Below are 20,013 nucleotides of genomic sequence, written 5' to 3' on the forward strand. Positions count from 1 at the left end.
CGGAAAAGGCATGTTTCAGGTGATGATGTGGAGCAAAGGGACCATTCTGGCTTCCTGCCCTGCCTCTGCCACATACTACTGTCTACTGTATATGACATTGACAAGTGGCCTTTTCTCTGGGCCTCAGTTTCCCTGGCTGTTCCAGATGATCACTGAAGTTTTCTTTAGCTCTCCAAATCCGTGGGCTCTTAGTCATTGTTTTTTCTGATTTCAGTGCACTCATAGTAACCTCTATTGTTGACACTTACCTCATTCCAACTGGGTCCACGGCTAAGCGTTTAAGTTGAGGAGTCTGGGGGAGAAGTTGGAGAATGGGAGGGTTTGAGGGAAGAGATACCCCTACAGTTTCTGAATTTGGTCACCTGTGGCATGTGATCTAACAAGAGCCAATCTTACTTTCATCAGTTCAATTCCAGCTGGGAGACCTGTTTGCTTTCATGGAAGGAGCAATAAGATAAATGTTGGCATTGGTGAAAACTTCTAATCCTGATTCTACCACTTACTTTACAAACTGGGTCGTCATAATCATGTTATTAATTTCTGTGAACCTCAGTTTCCTCAAATGTAAAATGCAGAAAAGGTCTACCTTATAGAACCGGAAAACAGAATGATTAAGACAAAAATAGGCAATATATATAGGAAGTTTCTAGCCCAGTGCCTGATGCATAGAAGGTGCTTGCCTCTCTTTAGAGGAGAAGGGGAGAGAGTATGATTCTGGGAGTGAGGAATGCCCTACACTTTTGGAGCTGGGAGGTTAGCATTTCTTTCCTTTCAGGTTAGGCCTGGTGCCTATTCTGGGTGCTGGATGGTTGTGACTTGTGAGACCGTGTTTTCCCGTGCTGGCTTATGCTCAGTTCGTTGGTGTGGGCATAGTGGAAATCCCAAAAAAGGCTTGTTATGTGAGTGAACACCCTCTTTTTTTCTGATGACGGGAAAAGGATGGGAAGAGGGATCTCTTGGGCAGTGCCGATTTTCCTGCTGATGCTCCGAGAAAGCCATGGCCTGGGAAGTCTGAGGCGATGCAGCAGAGGGGTGGGCAGGAAGAGACCTAGGGAGGTGGTGCACCAGCGGCCCGGGGGAGAGGCAATGTGGAGGACTGCTGTGAGGACAAGGACAACAGGCAGACAGACAGGGGGAGGGCTGCAGGGAGGAGGGGCTCTGCCCCCTTGGGGGCCAGGGAAGGGGAGCATAGTGAGCTGAGACTACAAGGAGGTGAAGGGAAGAAGACTTTTAGAGCAAAGACACTAAGAACACAAAAGAGAGAGAGGGGAGGGAGGGATTCAGAGGGGAAAAGGGGTGGAGAGAGAAACAGTAGGAAGAAGTGGGAGGAGGGAAGGCGACAGATACGATTAAAAAGAGGGTGGAAGAGGAACAACTGACAGGCTCAAGAGCAAAAAGCGTGGGCAGTTGGAGAAGCAGCAGCCAGAGTGTGAAGAAGCCAACGGAAGGAAAGTCCAGGGAGGAGGAAAAGAAGCAGGTAAGAGTAGACTTGAATTTGAACAACTAAAACTACAAGTGGATATGAAGTAGCCAGAAGAAGGGAACTTGGATTCTGGGCCGGATAAAAACAAAGCTCTTTCTTTCTACCTGTGAGTTTATTCCTTACCCCTCCCACTATTTCCTGTGATAGTGAGGTTTGGATATATTAAAAACAAAGGTTTAGCGAAGCAGCAGATAAATTACTTCCTCGATTTAGAGGGAGCTGAAGAATTATGAGTGGAGGGCCCTTGGGGTTCCAGCCTACTTTTGTGGAGTCAGTCCTCTGGGGGCATCTTAGAAGTGGGTCACCAGTCCATTCCCAATAACTTTTCTTAGAGGGAATTGGCCCTTTAAAAATAAAACCAACACTGTTTTAGGATGCTTCTGCTAGGCATGGAATCTTTTTCAAAATGCTTTTCGCAGCATCTAGGGGAGTGTTTTGCTTTTTTTTTTTTTCTCCCTAAGGCATGTTGGATGGTTTAAAAATATTCCCTGCTTAGTTTCCTGCAGAGTATCATGTCCCCGCTGTGCAGTGGCCGCATGTGAGAGATCCAGGCTGCCACTTGCAGCCAGAGGAAAGAGGCATGTGAAACCAGCGAGGAAGCCCAGGAAAGGGCCCACTGAAGGTCTCCTTTCCACTCGCAGTGTGAAGTAGGAGGCCACGGGGCAGAAAGATTGTTAGTTTCTTCCTGGACCTTTCTTCTGAGCATTCAGTGAAAAAGCCCAAACTCAGGGGCTGGGAGGCCTTGTAGCAGACACATCCCCATGCTGGGCCTTGGTTTCCTCATCTATAAAATGGGGAATTTGAAGTAGAAGTTTCCCTCTGGTTCCATTCAGCAGTAACGGGGTGTAAGGCTGTGATTCCATAGGCTCAAAGGCAACTCAGAACCAGTGAAAAAGGGAGGCGCAACACAAGAATTTCTCATCTTGCTCTGCTGCTCAGTTTTTTCTTTATTCTCCCTCGCAGTATTCCATTATAATAGAGGGATTCCTGGTTCTCACTTCCCAGCAAATCACTGGGGCTGCTGTTTCTGGAAAAAGGCTCTGGCACAAAGAGGTCCAGCTGGCTGCGGGAGGAGGCAGGGCAGTGCAGAGAGCACCGAACAGGGAGTCAGGAGACCTGGAACCAGCAAAATTGAAGGAGAGAAGAGACTAAGGGGAGTGTGTGGAGGTGCAGCGCCTCTGACTGCCTGGTGCTGTGGCTCATGGCTGGGGACACCAGCTGGTATTTAGAGGCCTTCTAACCTGACATTTACATCAGCAGGCCAAACGGCCTCCATCCCCTCCACCCACTGTCCCCAGAGTCACAGCCAAGCCCAGCCCAGCCCTTGATTCACTGCTCTCTAGGGACAGCTCTGAACTTTCCACCTTCCTGCCAGGTTGCCCGGGGCGGCAGAGCTGTTTGGAGCCTGCTCCCCTGGCTGTCCCTCCAAGCCTTTTCCTCACTCAGCACCTGCCAGTGAGGAGTCCCAGTGACCACAGCCTGCAGAGCAGAGAGTACCAGGAGGGGATTCTGTGGCTTCCAACCCAACACTCTCTGAGCATCCCTCACCCACACATGTGACGTTCACAGAGCCACAGCAGTCACAGAATCAGGCTGCCCTGCTTTGTCTCTGCCTTGGAACCCCAGAGGTGTGCTTGCTGGGCTCCTGAAGCTGGTCACTGCTCTTATATCTTAACTGCCTCACTCCTGTCCCCTCTCCTAGTACTGCCTAAGGTCCGAGAACATTAGAACTGAAAGAGATCTCTTCCATTACCAGCCTCCTTCTTTGGCAAATAAGGAGAACAAGGACTAGAGAAGGGCATGACTCGTAGGAGACGACACGGTGAGTCAGGGCTGATTGAGTCGGGAGAGCACCCTGCCCTGCTCACTCATACGGAGGGCTCTTCTAACCTCCATCCCCCTGGCTGTATTTTCCTAGCCTCCATCTCTCCCTGAGTCTCCCTGATTCTTCCACTTGAGTGTCTCTACAATTCCATTTTTTGGTATTGACTCCCACCTGCCCACCTGCTCTTCATCGTCTACACTGGCTGTTCGCGGGGCACAGGCAGTGGAGGGTGCTGCCACGGTGCCACCTGGTCTCTCAGGTACTGGGTGACCCCATCTCCTAGGACAGGAGACCTGTCTACGTGGATCAATCAGGACAGGAACTGGATGACCTGCCGTCTTCAGGGACGGGGAGACCCAAGACCAAAGCTCTGCCCCCATCCTAGGGAAGGACTCACTTACTGGGGATTCCAGTAGCTCTCTGTGTGAACGAACTCCCATAAGCACCAACCTGGGCTCAAGGGTTGAGCTGGACAAAGGGGAGAGATGACCATTTTCCTGGAAAGCTTCAGTGTTCCTGGAAAGGAACCTGACTTCCTTCCTATTGTTGAAAGCTGCTGGCTCCTGGTGATGCCAGCTTGATGCACTTTGAGCATAAATTGTTTCTGATATATTAGCAAATAATGGGCAAGTAAAATTTAGTATTCAACAGCCCACTGAGAGTCAGGAGGTTGCAGAATGAGAGGTACTGAAAAAATCACAGAGGGACCTTAGAGTTTACCTAATTGAGGGGTAGGGCCGAAGGAAGAACCTTGGCATTTGGAGTCACGTTTGGCTAGGATTTTAGCTGTGTGATCTTGGGAAAATTATTTAATGTCTCTTACACTCAGTTTCTTCATCTGCCAAAGATGCTAATAAATATCTTCCTCATAAGGTTTTATGAGGATTAAATAAAGTATTTTAAGTGGCTATCAAATAGAAAGGCTTCCCACGACATATAATTCCAAGGAGGTATTGCTGGTTTTTTATGACCACAGATTTTTTTTTTCTAGGACTCCTTCTGCTGTCCTCTAAGCTGGAAGTCAGAAACTCTGGACTTGCTTCTTGGCTTTGCCACTAACTTGCCATACTATCACAACTGGGCAAGTTACAGACTCCCCAGATGTTCTAACTTAGAGATGAAAGAGCCTCTACACTTTTGTTTCACATGTGAGCAAAGTGAGGCTCGGGGAGGGGAAATATCTTGTCTAGGATCACAAAGAAACAGCTGGAACCAGAAAAGAGCCTCTCTTCATGAAATGATAACATTGCATTTTCACAGGGGATTTCCCGAATCTTACTCCAACCTGGCAACTCCATGATTCAGAACCTCAGGAGAGGACAGAGGTGGCTAGGGATCAAGATGTCCCTTACCCTCAGATCACGGAGTAGACAATCCCCTCTTTCTCTTCCAAGTAGAACTGAGCCTGCTTCAAACCTCTCATTGTGAGTGTGCCTTCTGCTTGGCGATCAGCTTCAAAAGTGCTGCAGCTTCTCAGAAGAGAGGCATCCCCATGAGGCATACATTTTATAATACAGAGCCATGTGGAGTCCAACTCCAGGCCCAAAATCTTGAGTTAAAGACACATTAGAAGGCAGGCTGGACTTGAAACAGGAATGAGAGTGGCTTAATTTGAGTGGGCCCTACACCTCCCTGATTCCCCAGCCTTGACCCAGGAGGTCTGGATGCCTTGTGAGATAACTAATTTATAGACAAATTCCTATACTTTCCATTGTCTGTATTTTTCCCATCTCTGACAGTTACCCTCTTGTACCTGTGCCACATGAGGGTCCTTGCTGTGTCACTAACCAGCCTGAAGCACTATCAGATTCTGCATCAAGTTGGCTAGTTGAATCATGTCTGAGAGGAGTTTTTATTGGAAATGTCAGAAAACAAGGAACTAATATTATTGAGTGCCTATATGCCAGATACTGTTCTAGGTGACTCCACATGTCCACACATTACGTTATCCCCATGAATAAACATTCCCATTTGATAGATGAGTTAGAAATTGGGAGGATAAGTGACTTGCCTAGGGTTACACTACTAGAGAGTGATGCAAGCAAGGTCCTAGCCCTACTAGTCCTTAGAGACCGGAAGTTCCTCCGCCTAACAATTGCTGTTTCTGTTGTTCTTGTTATGATTTCACATCAATGGAACACCAGAGCCTGCTGTTTGGCCAGCCAAGAACCGGGCAGTAGACACTGCTGCAGCCAAGAACACTTGCTGGCTAAAAAAGGAAATAACTTTCTATATGTGAATTCTGGCCAAATGATGGCAGAGGCTGAAGAGTCTGGGAATCCTGACCACTGTGGGCTGAGGGCCCCAGTGTAATAATTAATTCTAGGAACAGCATATGTAAGAGATGGCCATCCAGTAAGGCAGAAGCTAAAAGGAAAAACCCTGGGTCTCTTCTGAGGCAAGGTAAAGTGGGAAAAATAGATGATGATAACTCTGAGAGTTAAGAGACTGGAGTTCTCGGCACGGGCTTATCATCATCTATCAGTCCTAGTCCTTGGTTTTCTTTCTCTTGTCAGAGACATAGAGAGGATGTGGGCTTTAGAGTTAGGCTAGCTGGATTCAAACCCTTTATGCAGCATTTGCCAGTTGTGGCACTTAGTACAAGTACTTAGCCTCTGAGCCTGTTTTTTCATCAGTGAAATGGGGCAATACTACTTTCCTTGCAGGGTTAATGGGAGGGTTAGAAAGTATAGTTATAAAGGCTTCACACATGGGAAATACTCAAGTTAGTGTTGTTATCACTATTACTTAACTTCCTTGGACCCTTGTCATCTTATTTAAAAATAAGGAGTTGAGTTTGATTGATCTCTACATTCCATTCAGCTCTACTGCACTATAAATCTATGACAAATGGGGAAAATAATAAAGAAATGTGGGTATTATAATAGAATTTTCATTGGTAATTAATTGCATGGGTACTAAGTTTGGAGCAGTTAATAAGGACCTACCAATATTTTGTTGTCATTTAATATCTCCATTTACTACTCCCTTTCATTCACTTTTCGTAAGTATTTTTTCTTCCAACGGTTTAAGAAAATTATTTATCCTAGCACGAATCTCTTTCTCCACTTTACTCCCTTCTACTTCCTTGGCTTTGAAACAACTGTCTGCCAGCAGGGTGTCTCTGAGTGGACCCATCTGTTCTTGCCAGAATAAAATAATTAAATTTAAAAAGGAGTTAATTATCTGCCATTGGTGCCACTGGCTGGAGTAGGAGGAAGACTGAAGTGAGTACTTCATCTTGCTTATCTCTTCTCCTCTCTTATCTCTATCTTCCTTTCCCCTCTACAGTGAGCAAGGTTCAGGGATGCTGGCCCTCAGTGGACTTCTAATTCTGAGGAAGGTGCCCACACTGCCCGACTCAGTAGCTACAGTTACATCATATGCCTGATCATTTCTCCTGAGGCTGAAGTAGTTACCCCAAATGTAAATCAGGAAAAGAATGAAAATCCTAAATGTAAGAATTAGCACCAGTCACTTACAATCAACTTCCTATCTGAACAATGATCTCAACAAACATTCCCGCTTCAATCATCTTATATAAAGGTGGCCAGCCTTTGACTGGTTAGGATTTTCCAAAGAAGGAACTTTAAATGATTTAGATAGAGTTTAGCATAGTTGTCAAGGCAGGGACACTGCTGTCAGATGAGCTAGGAGCTCTTACTAGCAGTGTGATCTTGCTCAAGTTACCCTCTCCGAGCCCTGTAACAAAAGATGAGAGGCCAGGCATGGTGGCTCATGCCTGTAATCCCAGCACTTTGGGAGGCCGAAGTGGGTAGATCGCCTGAGCCCGACAGTTTGAGACCAGCCTGGGCAACAGGACAAAAACCCCATCTCTAAAAAAAAAAAAAAAAAAAAAAAATACAAAAAATTAGCTGGGTGTGGTGGTGCACGCCTGTGGTCCTGGCTACTTGGGAGGCTGAGGTAGGAGGATCACCTGAGTTCAGGAGGTCAAGGTTCCAGTGAGCTGTGATTGTGTCACTGCACTCCAGCCTGGGTGACAAAGTGAGACTCTGTCTCAAGAAAAAAAAAAAAGAATAGTCCCCACTTCCTCAGGTTGTTGTGAGAAGCAAATGAAAACAGATATAGAAAGATACTTATAGAGTGTCTGGCACATAGAAAGGTGTCAGTGAGTGTTATTTTATTTCTATTATTATTATTGTCACCTAGATCCAAATTCTTTTTTTTGTGTGTAACTGGATAAACTAGAAGACGTAGTTGGGAATGTCAAGGGATAACAAAGATTACTGAAGTAGCTGAGGATCAAGACCACTTTCTCATGTAATTCTCCCTACATATCCATTTTAAGGAGAAATTACTGGGGTGAGAGGAAATCAGAAAACATGTACACAAATGAATAAGGTACAAAAGAGTTCTGACATAAAGGTTATGCTTGGTGCTTTGCTTTATAAAGCTACCTTGATGTCTGACATGGCAGAGGAGCTCGATAAGCACTTTCTGAACTAAACTGCACTGATATGATACTATTTCTCGGGCAGCCTTTAAGTGAAACCCTTTGGGTCCTTTCACAACAGAATTCTCTTAATTGGGAAACAAGTGAACTCTGCCCTGCACCACATTCCACTGAATGGCGAGTGGAATTATAGCATGGGCCCAGGGGGTTGTTATTATTACTATGAATAACAACCTTTATTGAGAACCAGAGATCTGTTAGATACTGTCCAGAACATGTGTCGTTGTCCAGAATTAGACTCAGACTCTGTGGAGTGGTCTTGTCATCTAATTTTGACAAGCTTGGATAAGTTCCCCAGTACTATGAGGGGAGGAGGCAGTGAGAGAGTAGTCCACGGTGATGGAATTTCTGCTTGAGACACATTCAGTCCTGCTGAGAGAACGGCTCTGTCACAGGTAGAAGAAACACTCAGTGGCTTCCATCTCCCTGGTGTTCTGGTCACCATCGTCACTGGGCAGGTGTCCCTATGCCAGCTTCCCAGGGAGGCCCCTCCGCTGACATGCAGCATGGCCCCAACGTGTTGCTTGGCCTCTGTGTGCATTCTCATCCTTTTCTTCAGCAACTGGTAAAGAATTGCCTTGATCAATTTGGCATTAGGTGTTTTGAGAGACCTAAATGCTATCAATTCATCCATTGTTGTTTTTATAAAGTACATACTACACTGTGCAGGGTGTGGTATTGACCACTAAGGGGTTTGGGGTGGAGGGAATTTCAGGAGGATAATACAATGATGAACAGAAAAGCAGTTTGTCTTCAAAGAGCTCAGGGTTGAGTGGGAGAGAGAATACATGGCCTATAGAGCAACTAATTCTCAGGTGTGTGAGACCTCCAAGGCTTTACAGTTCAGCCCAAGGCCCAGCTGCTGACTTGGGGGACACAGAAATTATTGTAAAATACTATATTAGAAGGGCTATTATGTGTGGCTCCACAGGACAGAACTGGAATCAATAGAAAGAAGAGAATTTTGGAGGCATCCCTATGGTAGCGCCTCACTCACTAGCAATATACCTTCTTAAGCAGGAGAGATGAGGGTGCAGTCACAGCAAGTGTGCTGGGAGGTACCTGTCATCTGCAGCCTACCTAGTTGATGCTGCAGCCACTACTAAAAGACTGTTACAAGCATGGACATTACTAATTGTGCAGTCCTTTACATCCCCAACCCCATTTGGAGGCTTCAGATTAGGCCCTCAGGAGCAAAGAATGGACTAAGCGTGGCCTGTCATGTGGGTTGAGAATGACTCCAAACTCCTAGGCATGGCTGTGAAAGCCCTCCACAATCTGCTCCTGCCTGCTCTGCAGACTCTCCTTCCATGCTCTGCTCATTGTACTCTAAAACCATGCTGGTTTTCATTTCAGTGAATTTGTTCATGCAGTCTCGCCTTTGTCTGAAATCTCCTCATCTCTTCTGCAACTCCTCCACCTACTCCACACCCCTACAAACATCACATACCCCTAACTCCTACACCAGAGTTATCTCCACTGGGAAGTCCTCTCGAAAGTCTAAGAATTGATGAGCTCCACTCTTGGAGAAGAGATGGAATGAAACTTTCTGGCATGCACCAGACTTGAACAGAAACTCTGGAATGAAGCCCTGGTTCTTCCCCCATTAATTGTTTCTTTGAACGAATCACTTTTATATGTTTCCTCCTCTGCAAAACACAGGCACTAACAATCACCCCACAGAGTGGTTATGAGGATTCATTCATTCAACAATAAAAACTGAATGTCTATAACATTCTGAAGGTATTTGGTCTTGAACAGAACAAATATGATCCTGCTCTCTTGGAACCAACAAGAGAATGTAGAAGCACATTTTGAACAGTATGTAAGCTTTTATTTTAATTTATTTATTGTGAGGTTTTATTTTTACTGCTGACCTTAAGAAGAAAGACTTGAGTCTTCTTAGGACCTCTTTGCAATCTTACTGCTGGCCAAACATTTTCTTCAATCATTAAGAAAGCATTTATTGTGTACCAAATGAGAGAACCTAATGCAATAAGAATGCAAAGTAGAAGACAGGGCTTTTGACTTTGAGAAGCATACTATCCATTTGAGAGAAAAAGCTGTTAAATACTTGACAGAAGGAATCATGTCTGATTTTATTAATTTGTTTTTTTTTTTTTTTTTTTTTGAGACGGAGTCTCACTCTGTTGCCCAGGCTGGAGTGCACTGGCGTGATCTCAGCTCACTGCAACCTCCACCACCCGGATTCAAGCAACTCTCCTGCCTCAGCCTCCTGAGTAGCTGGGATTACAGGTGCCCACCACCACACTGGGCTAATTTTTGAATTTTATTAGAGACGGGGTTTCACCATGTTGGCCAGGCTGTCTTAAACTCCTGACCTCAGATGATCTGCCCGCCTCGGCCTTCCAAAGTGCTGGAATTACAGGCATGAGCTACCATGCCTGGTCGATTTTATTAATTTAATAGACATCATTGAGTGCCCAGTGTGTGTCAGGCCTTGCACCTCTTTGGTACTGTTCTCATTACTCAGAACAGTGGTAGGCACATAAAGGGGACTCAGCAAAGTATTTGCAGGTTGGCTGATAGACAAATGTTTGGAAAACAAGTCTAAGGAAATACATAACCAAGTGTGAGAATGTATCCTCCACGCTGGATGGTAATTAAAATTGCTACCATGTACCAGATGCTCAGTCTTCTGGAGTTCAGGGGATACCAAAGAGGGCTGAGGTCAATTTTAGAAGACTTCTCCATTTTGTTGTAGATTTGCAGAGTCAGAGGAAGAGGTTCTGGCTATGAGTTTATGATTAATCTGGGTTGCTCTGAAATGATTTTCTTTGGAAAACATTGGCCGTGTAGGGGGACCACAATGTCACCACAAGAAGGAGCACTGGGCCTGGCGTGGTGGCTCACGCCTGTAATCCCAGCACTTTGGGAGGCCAAGGCAGGAGGATCAACTGAGGTCAGGAATTTGACACCAGCCTGGCCAACGTGGTGAAACCCCTTCTCTACTAAAAATACAAAAGCTAACCGGGCATGGTGGCACGTGCCTGTAATCCCAGCTATTGCAGAGGCTAAGGCAGGGAGAATTGCTTGAAACTGGGAGGCGGAGGTCGCAGTGAGCTGAGATGGTGCCACTGCACTCCAGCCTGGGTGACAAAGCGAGACTTCGTCTCGAAAAAAAAAGGAGCACTGGATTCAGAATGTAGGTGCCTGAGCTTTATTTCTGGCCATTGGCCATATAGTACATGAAATAAAAGCATAAAATGATTCATGCTCACTATACACAAAATCCTTCCTCTGGCCCTCTTCCTCTTATCTAAGCACCATGTTACTATTGCCAAACAAGTTTCCTAGTGGCCCCTCCAAAATTTGCTTTATCTCAGGATAGGATAAGTTGAAAGAGGATGTTGAAGGTTTCGGAGTGAAACCTTTAGAGTTGGGATGGTTCTCTTCCAGGCTCTAGGGACCATCTCTTTTTGCCTTGCTGATTTCAGAACTTGTATCAGTGGCAGAGGGCTTTAGAACACAATTCCCTAGGACCCTCCCCAAAACCCATAAACCAGATTCAGGCTCCTGCCCCACATTCCCATAACACCTTATACTTCCTTTATGTTAACACACATTGTGTTTTACTGAAATCATGTATTTAATGTCTGCTGTTAATTAAGGGGCTACTCGGGAGGCTGAAGCAGGAGAATGGCATGAACCCGGGAGGCAGAGCTTGCAGTGAGCCGAGATCCCGCCACTGCACTCCAGCCTGGGCAACAGAGTGAAACTCCACCTCAAAAAAAAAAAAAAAAAGAAAGGCAGTTACATTCAGTGAAGTCAGGGAATCACTTGTTTGTTTGTTTCCCCTCCTTCCTGCTGTATCCTCATTGTCCAGAATGATGGCTGGCACCCTGTAGCCACTCAATAAACTTATTAAATGAAGTTTAAAAAAGGACATTCTAGGCAGAGGGAACATAAGAAGCCAAGATAAATGAATGCGAAATGGTGAGATGTGTATATGTACATGGGAAATTGTGTAGCATAAGTATTGAGTGTGTGAGTGGAAAAGTGGAAAAACGATAGCATAAGACTGTACAGGGTTTCACATGGCAAGTTAAGCAGTTTGGACTTTCTAAGTGGTAGGAAGCCAGTGAGGATAACTGCTAAAGCAGTGAGGTAAATTGCCATTGTGTTTGATAGCATTTACTCATGGCATGGGCAGCTTCCTTTGCCCCTCCTAACACACTTCCTGCCAAGAAGCAGATAATAATCTACAAAGTATTTTATGTGCTATACGCCCAGTAAACTCACTGAGTATCTAATCTACAAATTTCTTCGGCTGAGATAGGGTATCCAAAGGGAGCCAATGTAGCTGGAAAAGTAACTACAGCCAGAGACCTTTCACATTATAAACTGAGCATCTGGTACATGGTAGCAATTTTAAGTTTCTCTGACCTTGCCTGAGCGTCAGCAGGAAGTCATACATGAAAAACCCTTCACCCTATTTCCTCTGCCTGGGCCCAGGAGGTCTGCCTCACCCCTATACCTCCTCAGATAGTTTCTCTTGTTCCCTCCCAATAAGATAGATATCCTTCCTAATACTGCCTTTCTGGTTTTTCAAGGTGTTCCTTTCTTGTACCTGTGCTTTACCTCTTCCAGGTGGAATTCCTTGGACAGCAGTGAAGGAGTCAGCAGTCAAGCCTCTTGGCAGACTAGACCAAAGGGTCACATTCTTTGCCTGGAACTATTTTTATACTTCCTTGGGGACTTGCAAGGAATGAGTGACAGAGTGAGAAGATCAAGGGAGAAGTCTTCAGGGACTGAGTGTGGAAAACTTGCCCCAAATCCTGGAAGAATATGACATTTGTTTCTTTTTTTTCTTTCTATTTCCATTTTCTTCTCATTTCCTCCCCTTCTACTCTTGCTCCCATTTCTTTTCTCCTTTGTAATACACCTTTCTCTACTTTCTACTTTCTCTTTCTCCCTCCTTCTACTCTCATCCTTCCCCACTGCTCTCGTTGCTAGTAATGGCTACCTTTTATTCAGTTCTTATTTGCTGAACACTGTGTTAAGTGTTTTGCATGCATCATCTCACAGCACTCTATGAGTTAATAGTATGTCCATTTTGCAGGTGGGGAAAGTGAAACACAGACTGAATCATTTATCTAAGCCCAGCAGATGGTAATAGAAATTTGTCAAACCTCAGTAAGCTAACTCCTGCATCTGTCTTTTAACCCTTACATGGTCTTTTTCTCCATTTCCAACTCCCCCTTGTCCTTCCCTTTTCTTCTTTTCTTTTTATTCCTCCCCTTCTCTCCCTCCCTCTTTTTCTCAGACACTTACCATAGTTCAGTCACTGCACGTGTGTGGCTGACCCTGAAGGTGCTGAACACTGTACATGTGCCCAGAAGAGAGGACAGACAATTCAAACTCTTATCTAATCAGCCATTTTCCTTTTGAGCACACGCTCCACAATTTTCCACATTTGGAGGCTGAAAGAGGGGGCGCTTCACCACCTAAGGAAATGGGGCAGATGTCTGATCACAAATGACAGGAAAGGCCTCAAGACCTGGATGGGTCTTTGATATAGAGAGGAGCAGAGATAAGACGCTTTCCGCTCACTCAGGAACTCCCTCATTCCCAGGGACTCTGTATACTCTCAAGGTTGGGGACCTGGGGTCTGAGAGAAGACAGGGCCAGGAGGTTGGTCCCTGTCAAGGCAACAATCAACTCAAGAGCTGAGGAAACCTGGACTATGAAATGCACCACCCTGGCCCCATCTTTCCCCATAGGCATGAAGAATGTTCAGACAGAAACCAGGAGCACATTGGCAGCAAAGATATGAAGGTCAAAGTTTGAATTTGACAAACCTCTAAGGTCCTACCCAAATCTGAGGTTTTATGATTTTAAGAAAGGAATATTTATGCTCCATTCCCTCCGAGACCTTTGTCATCCTGTTGGTTAGGAATGGTTAGAGGCTTAAACTGTAAGAACATTCATTATTCACTAAGTAAGAATCCTGGAGGTAGGGAGCCTCAAGAGTTGCTTCAGAGGCCTCAGGGCACTGGTTGACATTTCTGAGATTCTCTGGACAGCTTTAGACATCTTGGTTCATACAACTCTGTCCACAGGCAGGAAGCGGTGGGGGTAAGCGAGGCTCACGCCTATTCACTGGGGGATGGGAGCACTGTAAGTAGTCTCCTTCCTGTTCACCAGGGGATGGGAGCACTGTGAGTGAGGTTCCCTTTTGTTCACAGGGGGATGGGAGCACTGTGAGTGAGGCTCTCTCCATTTACTGGGGGGGGGTAGAAAAACCTTTTCTGGAGCATTCCCTCTACTTTAGATTCTCCCCATACCTCACCTACCAGAACTAACTGCAGAGGAGATTGAGAAAGTGATACCTGGCTTTTTCACCCTGCCAATGGGAGGCAGGCAAGAAACAGGGAATTGGTTTTCTATTGGGTAGGAAACAACAGTGCCTGTCAGCCCCTCCTTCCTTCACTCAACTAAGATGTATTAAACACCTACTCTGGGCCAGGCTCTGGTGATACAGAAGAAAAGACAGTCTCCATTTTCAAACAGTCCCTACTGGGAGAACACGGACAGGCAGAGGATTACAACAGAAGGTGACAAGCACTGGGAGACGAGTAAGTGTCCCAGGGGCCATCACAGGAGCTGAAGAGGCTCAGCTTGAGGGAGGAGGGAAGGCTGGAGGAGGCAATGACTGGGTTAAGTTTTGAAAGGTAAATGAGATTCAGCTAGGGGTGAGAGGACATGTAGGGGTACAGAAGGAGGGCATTTGGGAAGACTTGGCATGGCTGGACAAAAGGAACTCATGCGGACAGGCAGGAACAGGCTGGAAAAGCAGACAAGGGCCAGATGAGGGAGGATTTTGTAAGGGACATAAAGTTTTGGGACATTTATACTGGACATAAGGGTGGGCAGATCGGTGTGTGGGAACCTTATTTAAATGAGACACAGAAACTTAGCAGCCAGGCGAGCTGGGCTGTGTGGCTGGAATGGCTGTGTTGCACTGAGACATGGGAGATTAACATTGCCTTACCAGCCAGGGGAAGTGAGCACTCATCTGTGATACCGTCAGCTGGTGTGACCAAAGCACACTTTTTGTTTGCCAACTCCCAACACAGCTGGTCCATGCTGGACGGTTCTGATTTTTGCAGAGTGCTTCCTGAGGGGCCAAATTTGCCAATCCCATCCTCACTCTTTCCTCCTCCACCTAGTTCTGCCCTCTGGGGCCATAAAAAAATTCCTTTTCCATCCAACAGCCATTTAAACATTTGGAACAGTTGTGGAATGATTTTCAGAATATCACACACCTCATATCATTTAATCCTCAGAATTCTCTGGTGCAGCTATTCCCATCCCCATTTGATAAATGAAGAAACAGACTCAGTGAGGTAAATGCCCAGAGTCACATTTGCAGACCACAGTCTTGTGTTCTTTTTAATACTCGTGTTTCTCCAGGTGCGGTCCCTCACTGCCTGCATCAGAATTACTTGGGCTGCTTGTTGTAAATCCAGATTCCTGGGTCCATCCCAGATCTCCTGAAGTAGAATTACTGGGGCAAGAGCAGAATCCATATTGTAACACACACCACGATTTCTAGATCCGTTGAAGTGTGGCAGCCATGCTCTAATTTTGCTAATATGGCTACTTTGAATCTTCTCTTTCTTTTTATTTTTGCTGGGAAAGGAGAATGAGCTTTTCTTTCGTTGCTTTGACTTCTGAGTTGCATTTTCTTAAAGAACCCATTGGATGGATCAGTGGAATCCCACAACATGATAGACATTCCAGACCTTCACAGAACATCCTTCTCCTTTTCTCTCTCTCTCCCCCATTTGCAGAAGTTTTGGCATCTATTCCCTGGCTGTGCCAAGATGGGCGATTGGAGCTTCCTAGGAAATTTCCTGGAGGAAGTACACAAGCACTCGACCGTGGTAGGCAAGGTCTGGCTCACTGTCCTCTTCATATTCCGTATGCTCGTGCTGGGCACAGCTGCTGAGTCTTCCTGGGGAGATGAGCAGGCTGATTTCCGGTGTGATACGATTCAGCCTGGCTGCCAGAACGTCTGCTACGACCAGGCTTTCCCCATCTCCCACATTCGCTACTGGGTGCTGCAGATCATCTTTGTCTCCACGCCCTCTCTGGTGTACATGGGCCACGCCATGCACACTGTGCGCATGCAGGAGAAGCGCAAGCTACGGGAGGCCGAGAGGGCCAAAGAGGTCCAGGGCTCTGGCTCTTACGAGTACCCGGTAGCAGAGAAGGCAGAACTGTCATGCTGGGAGGAAGGGAATGGAAGGATTGCCCTCCAGGGCACTCTGCTCAACACCTATGTGTGCAGCATCCTGATCCGCACCACCATGGAGGTGGGCTTCATTGTAGGCCAGTACTTCATCTACGGAATCTTCCTGACCACCCTGCACGTCTGCCGCAGGAGTCCCTGTCCCCACCCTGTCAACTGTTACGTATCCCGGCCCACAGAGAAGAATGTCTTCATTGTCTTTATGCTGGCTGTGGCTGCACTGTCCCTCCTCCTTAGCCTGGCTGAACTCTACCACCTGGGCTGGAAGAAGATCAGACAGCGATTTGTCAAACCGCAGCAGCACATGGCTAAGTGCCAGCTGTCTGGCCCCTCTGTGGGCATAGTCCAGAGCTGCACACCACCCCCTGACTTTAATCAGTGCCTGGAGAATGGCCCTGGAGGAAAATTCTTCAATCCCTTCAACAATAATATGGCCTCCCAACAAAACACAGACAACCTGGCCACTGAGCAAGTACGAGGTCAGGAGCAGACTCCTGGGGAAGGTTTCATCCAGGTTTGTTATGGCCAGAAGCCTGAGGTGCCCAATGGAGTCTCACCAGGTCACCGCCTTCCCCATGGCTATCATAGCGACAAGCGACGTCTTAGTAAGGCCAGCAGCAAGGCAAGGTCAGATGACCTATCAGTGTGACCCTCCTTTATGGGAGGACCAGGACCAGGTGGGAACAAAGGAGGCTCAGAGAGGAAAGACGTGCCCCTTCTGAACTGATGCTTTCTCGCTGTCATCACTGCTTGGCTGCTTTGAGCCCCGGGTCTCAGTGACGTTGCTCATTAATTCTAGAAACTATAACCAGGGCTCTGGGATAGTAAGAGACGTGACTACCCACCCAGACTGCAGTTCCCTCCCCACCCTCTACCCAGTATACGAAGCCTTTCAGATTACTCATGAAACAGGGTAGAGGGAAAGAAGGGAAGCATGGCAAAAGCTGGCCTGGAAGGGATAGCCAGAGGGATAGAATGACTCCCTCTCTACATACCAGCAACATACCAAATGCGTTCTCTAAGTTCCTACCTCCTTGACCTGATCACCCTCCCTCCTCCAAGGAAGAGCTCAAAGTTCCCAGCCAATAGAGAGCATGAATCAAGGAACTTGCATTATATGTGCTCTTGAATCTGTTGTCTCCATGGACCATTCCTTGGAGTAGTGGTGAGATGGCCTTGGGTTGCCCTTGGCTTCTCCTCCCTCTACTCCGTCTTAAAAAGGGCTTCTTGGAACTTTACCAGCAGCCTCAACTTTACAAATGCCTTGGTATGTATCTCTGGCAAATGCGCCACCTTGGTGATGTTGCAACCTTTCCCTCTGCCAGGGTGTACACCTAGCCTGTGAAGGTGTCAGCTCTGCTAGGGAGTCACTGTACACACAAACTCCACTGGAATTCCTGCCAACATCTGTCACCCTGCAGCTCCTTTACTGTTCAATCCAATGATAGAAACCACCCCTTCCCTTTCTCCCTTGGCTGTTCACCCAGCCATTCCCTGAAGGCCTTATCAACAGGAATATCCAAGAAGCTGTTGTCCTCTCTCGAACCCTGACCAGATCATCAGCCACTGAGGCCAGTGGAATTTCCCCAGGCCTTGTTAAAACAAAGAAAGCATTGTACTTCTCAGATTCCCCTTGTGGAAAAAAAAATTCTGCTGTGAAGATGAAAATAAAAATGGAGAGAAAACACTGGAAAACTATTTTCCCCTCCTATTTACTTCCTTTGCTGACTGCCAACTTAGTGCCAAGACGAGGTGTGATGACAGCTACGGAGGCCCCCAGATCTCTCCCTCCTGGAGGCTTTAGCAGGGCCATGGAAATAGTAGGGGAATCTCCAGCTCTCTTGGCAGGGCCTTTATTTAAAGAGCACAGAGATTCCTATGTCTCCCTAGTGCCCCTAATGAGACTTCCAAGTGGGGGCTGTAGAAAAGCCTTGCCTTCCCCAGGGACTGGCCTGGTTGCTGTTGTTTTGGATGAAGGTAAAGGATGCTTGGAATTGGATACTGAGACTTATAGAGTGATTATTACATTATTAAAATGCATGTGTGTGTGTGTGTGTGTGTGTGTGCGTGCTGATAGGATGGGTAAAGGCTAGGGGAGTCCTGAAATAAGGAAAGGAAACCACAGAGAAACTTGTGTCTTCCTGCTCTCCTCTCTGGCTGCCTGGCAGTTATTAACCTAAACAGATAGGCACAAGAGGTTGGGACAGAGGAGGGTAAAGGCTCAGAAGGAGGTTTAACCTCTGACTTACCTGCCCATCTCTGGGCCCTCTGCTGACACTTGGATGCTATTGTTGGGTGGAAAGAAAAATGAGAGCGGAGAAGTGGAGGAAAGTGACTAGGATGCCACTTAGGAAGGAATGTCTGATCATCCCAGGTCCCTGGAGGGGACACCTTTTAATCTATTGCCTAGCACTAATATTTTCTCTCCTTCTGTCTCTGAAATGTTTTATGAAATGAGTGTTCTTGAATTAGAAATTCTGTGGGATCAATCTTTGATGGTGAGGGTTTTAGAAAGGAAAAATATAGTAAAATGTGTAATTTGTCTTAATAAAATCTGTCTCTACATCTATCTCTCCTTTGTTGTCCACTTCATGCTGTGACTACAAGAGAAGGATGGCAGACTTGGTGGGGAGGGGAGTGCTTGGACTATACCCATCAGTAAGCCAGTAATGCAAAGAGCTTTGAAGTCAGGCATGCAATGGTTAAAATTCCAGTTGCTAACTTACATCTGGACTCCAGCAAGGCAATCTCTGAGCCTTGGTTTCTTCATCTGTAAACTGGGCCCCATTAATATCTACCTCACGGGGCTGTTAACTGAGCTGTTAAGTACCTCATAGGGCTGTTAACTGAGTTGACTGTAAAGAGTTTAGCAGAGTGCTTGGGAAATAACAGTCATTACATGGTAATTGTTGTTATTATCTGATTATTTTTGTTATTGTTTTGAGTACATAGTATTTGAAAATGGGATGTTGAGGGATGATTCCAGAACTTCCCTTTATCAAGCCCACAATCTGCCTAATGTGATCAGATTAATTCACATTATTCTATTCTAACAATTAGAATAGAATTAAACAGGAATTCATTTATCATCAATTCTAGGAACCATAGGCTCCAGGAGGTGATACACAAAAAATAAAACAAAACAGAACAAAACAAAAAACTAACAAACTACACAGAGAAGAGGGGAGACCTGACCTGGACCTAAAAAATGAGAAGGCTTTAGAGAAGTGTAGACCCCAAGGATGAGTCTGTGAAATAGGTCTTTGTATCACCATTTTACAGATACGTAAACTGACGCCCAGGAGAGCTCCCTGAGAGTGGGGCTGCTTCTCACTGGCTCCCTATTGATATTTCATCTATTTGGAAGAAGAGAAATAACTGTTGCTCCAAACAAAGGGTCAAGGGACCGGCCACTTAGCCTTTCACCAACAAATGGGTGTCATTTCTGAGAGAAGATTAGGAAAGACAAACAGAAGTGTAATCTTAACTACCAATCAGTCTTGTTTATCAGGGCAGGAAAGCTTTTTAAAAAAGGTCTTGCAAAGAGATCATAGAACGCATAGTATGACACCAATATGGAGACTTAGGAGTACATCTGGCCTCCGTCTGAGGATAAGGTGCTCTGCCCAGAGATACTGCAGTAGTCCAACTAGAGAAAGCACTTGGAACCCATTTTTTTCTCCTAGAAAAAAAAAAAAAAAACAGTCCATCTCACATTTTTACAAACATAGTCATTAACATTTAACAGTTCATTTTATGCTGGACTGCAAAAACTAAGGAACTTACAGTAAGATTTCAACCTCATGTGTGTCTACTCTCATTTTCTTTCTTTCTCCCTCCCTTCTAAAGCTTCATCACTAAAGAGCATAAGCTGGCTGGTAATAGAGTGAACACACTCCGAGTTGCAGGCCTCTTTAGGCCCATTTCCTTAAATTGCTTCCTCCAGTGCCAGA

At 45.9% G+C, this 20,013-nt stretch overlaps 1 protein-coding gene across 1 annotated transcript; it reads left to right on the forward strand.

Moving 5' to 3' along the window:
- The first annotated feature begins 1,389 nt into the window (after positions 1–1,389).
- GJA5 (gap junction protein alpha 5) lies at positions 1,390–18,032 on the forward strand. Its single transcript, XM_063625944.1, has 2 exons — positions 1,390–1,477; positions 15,600–18,032. Exon 2 carries the CDS (start codon positions 15,633–15,635, stop codon positions 16,707–16,709), a length of 1,077 nt encoding a protein of 358 aa, XP_063482014.1. The 5' UTR covers positions 1,390–1,477; positions 15,600–15,632; the 3' UTR covers positions 16,710–18,032.
- Positions 18,033–20,013: the final 1,981 nt, after the last annotated feature.

Source organism: Symphalangus syndactylus, chromosome 12, assembly GCF_028878055.3.
Source record: "Symphalangus syndactylus isolate Jambi chromosome 12, NHGRI_mSymSyn1-v2.1_pri, whole genome shotgun sequence".
Lineage (NCBI taxonomy): Eukaryota > Metazoa > Chordata > Mammalia > Primates > Hylobatidae > Symphalangus > Symphalangus syndactylus.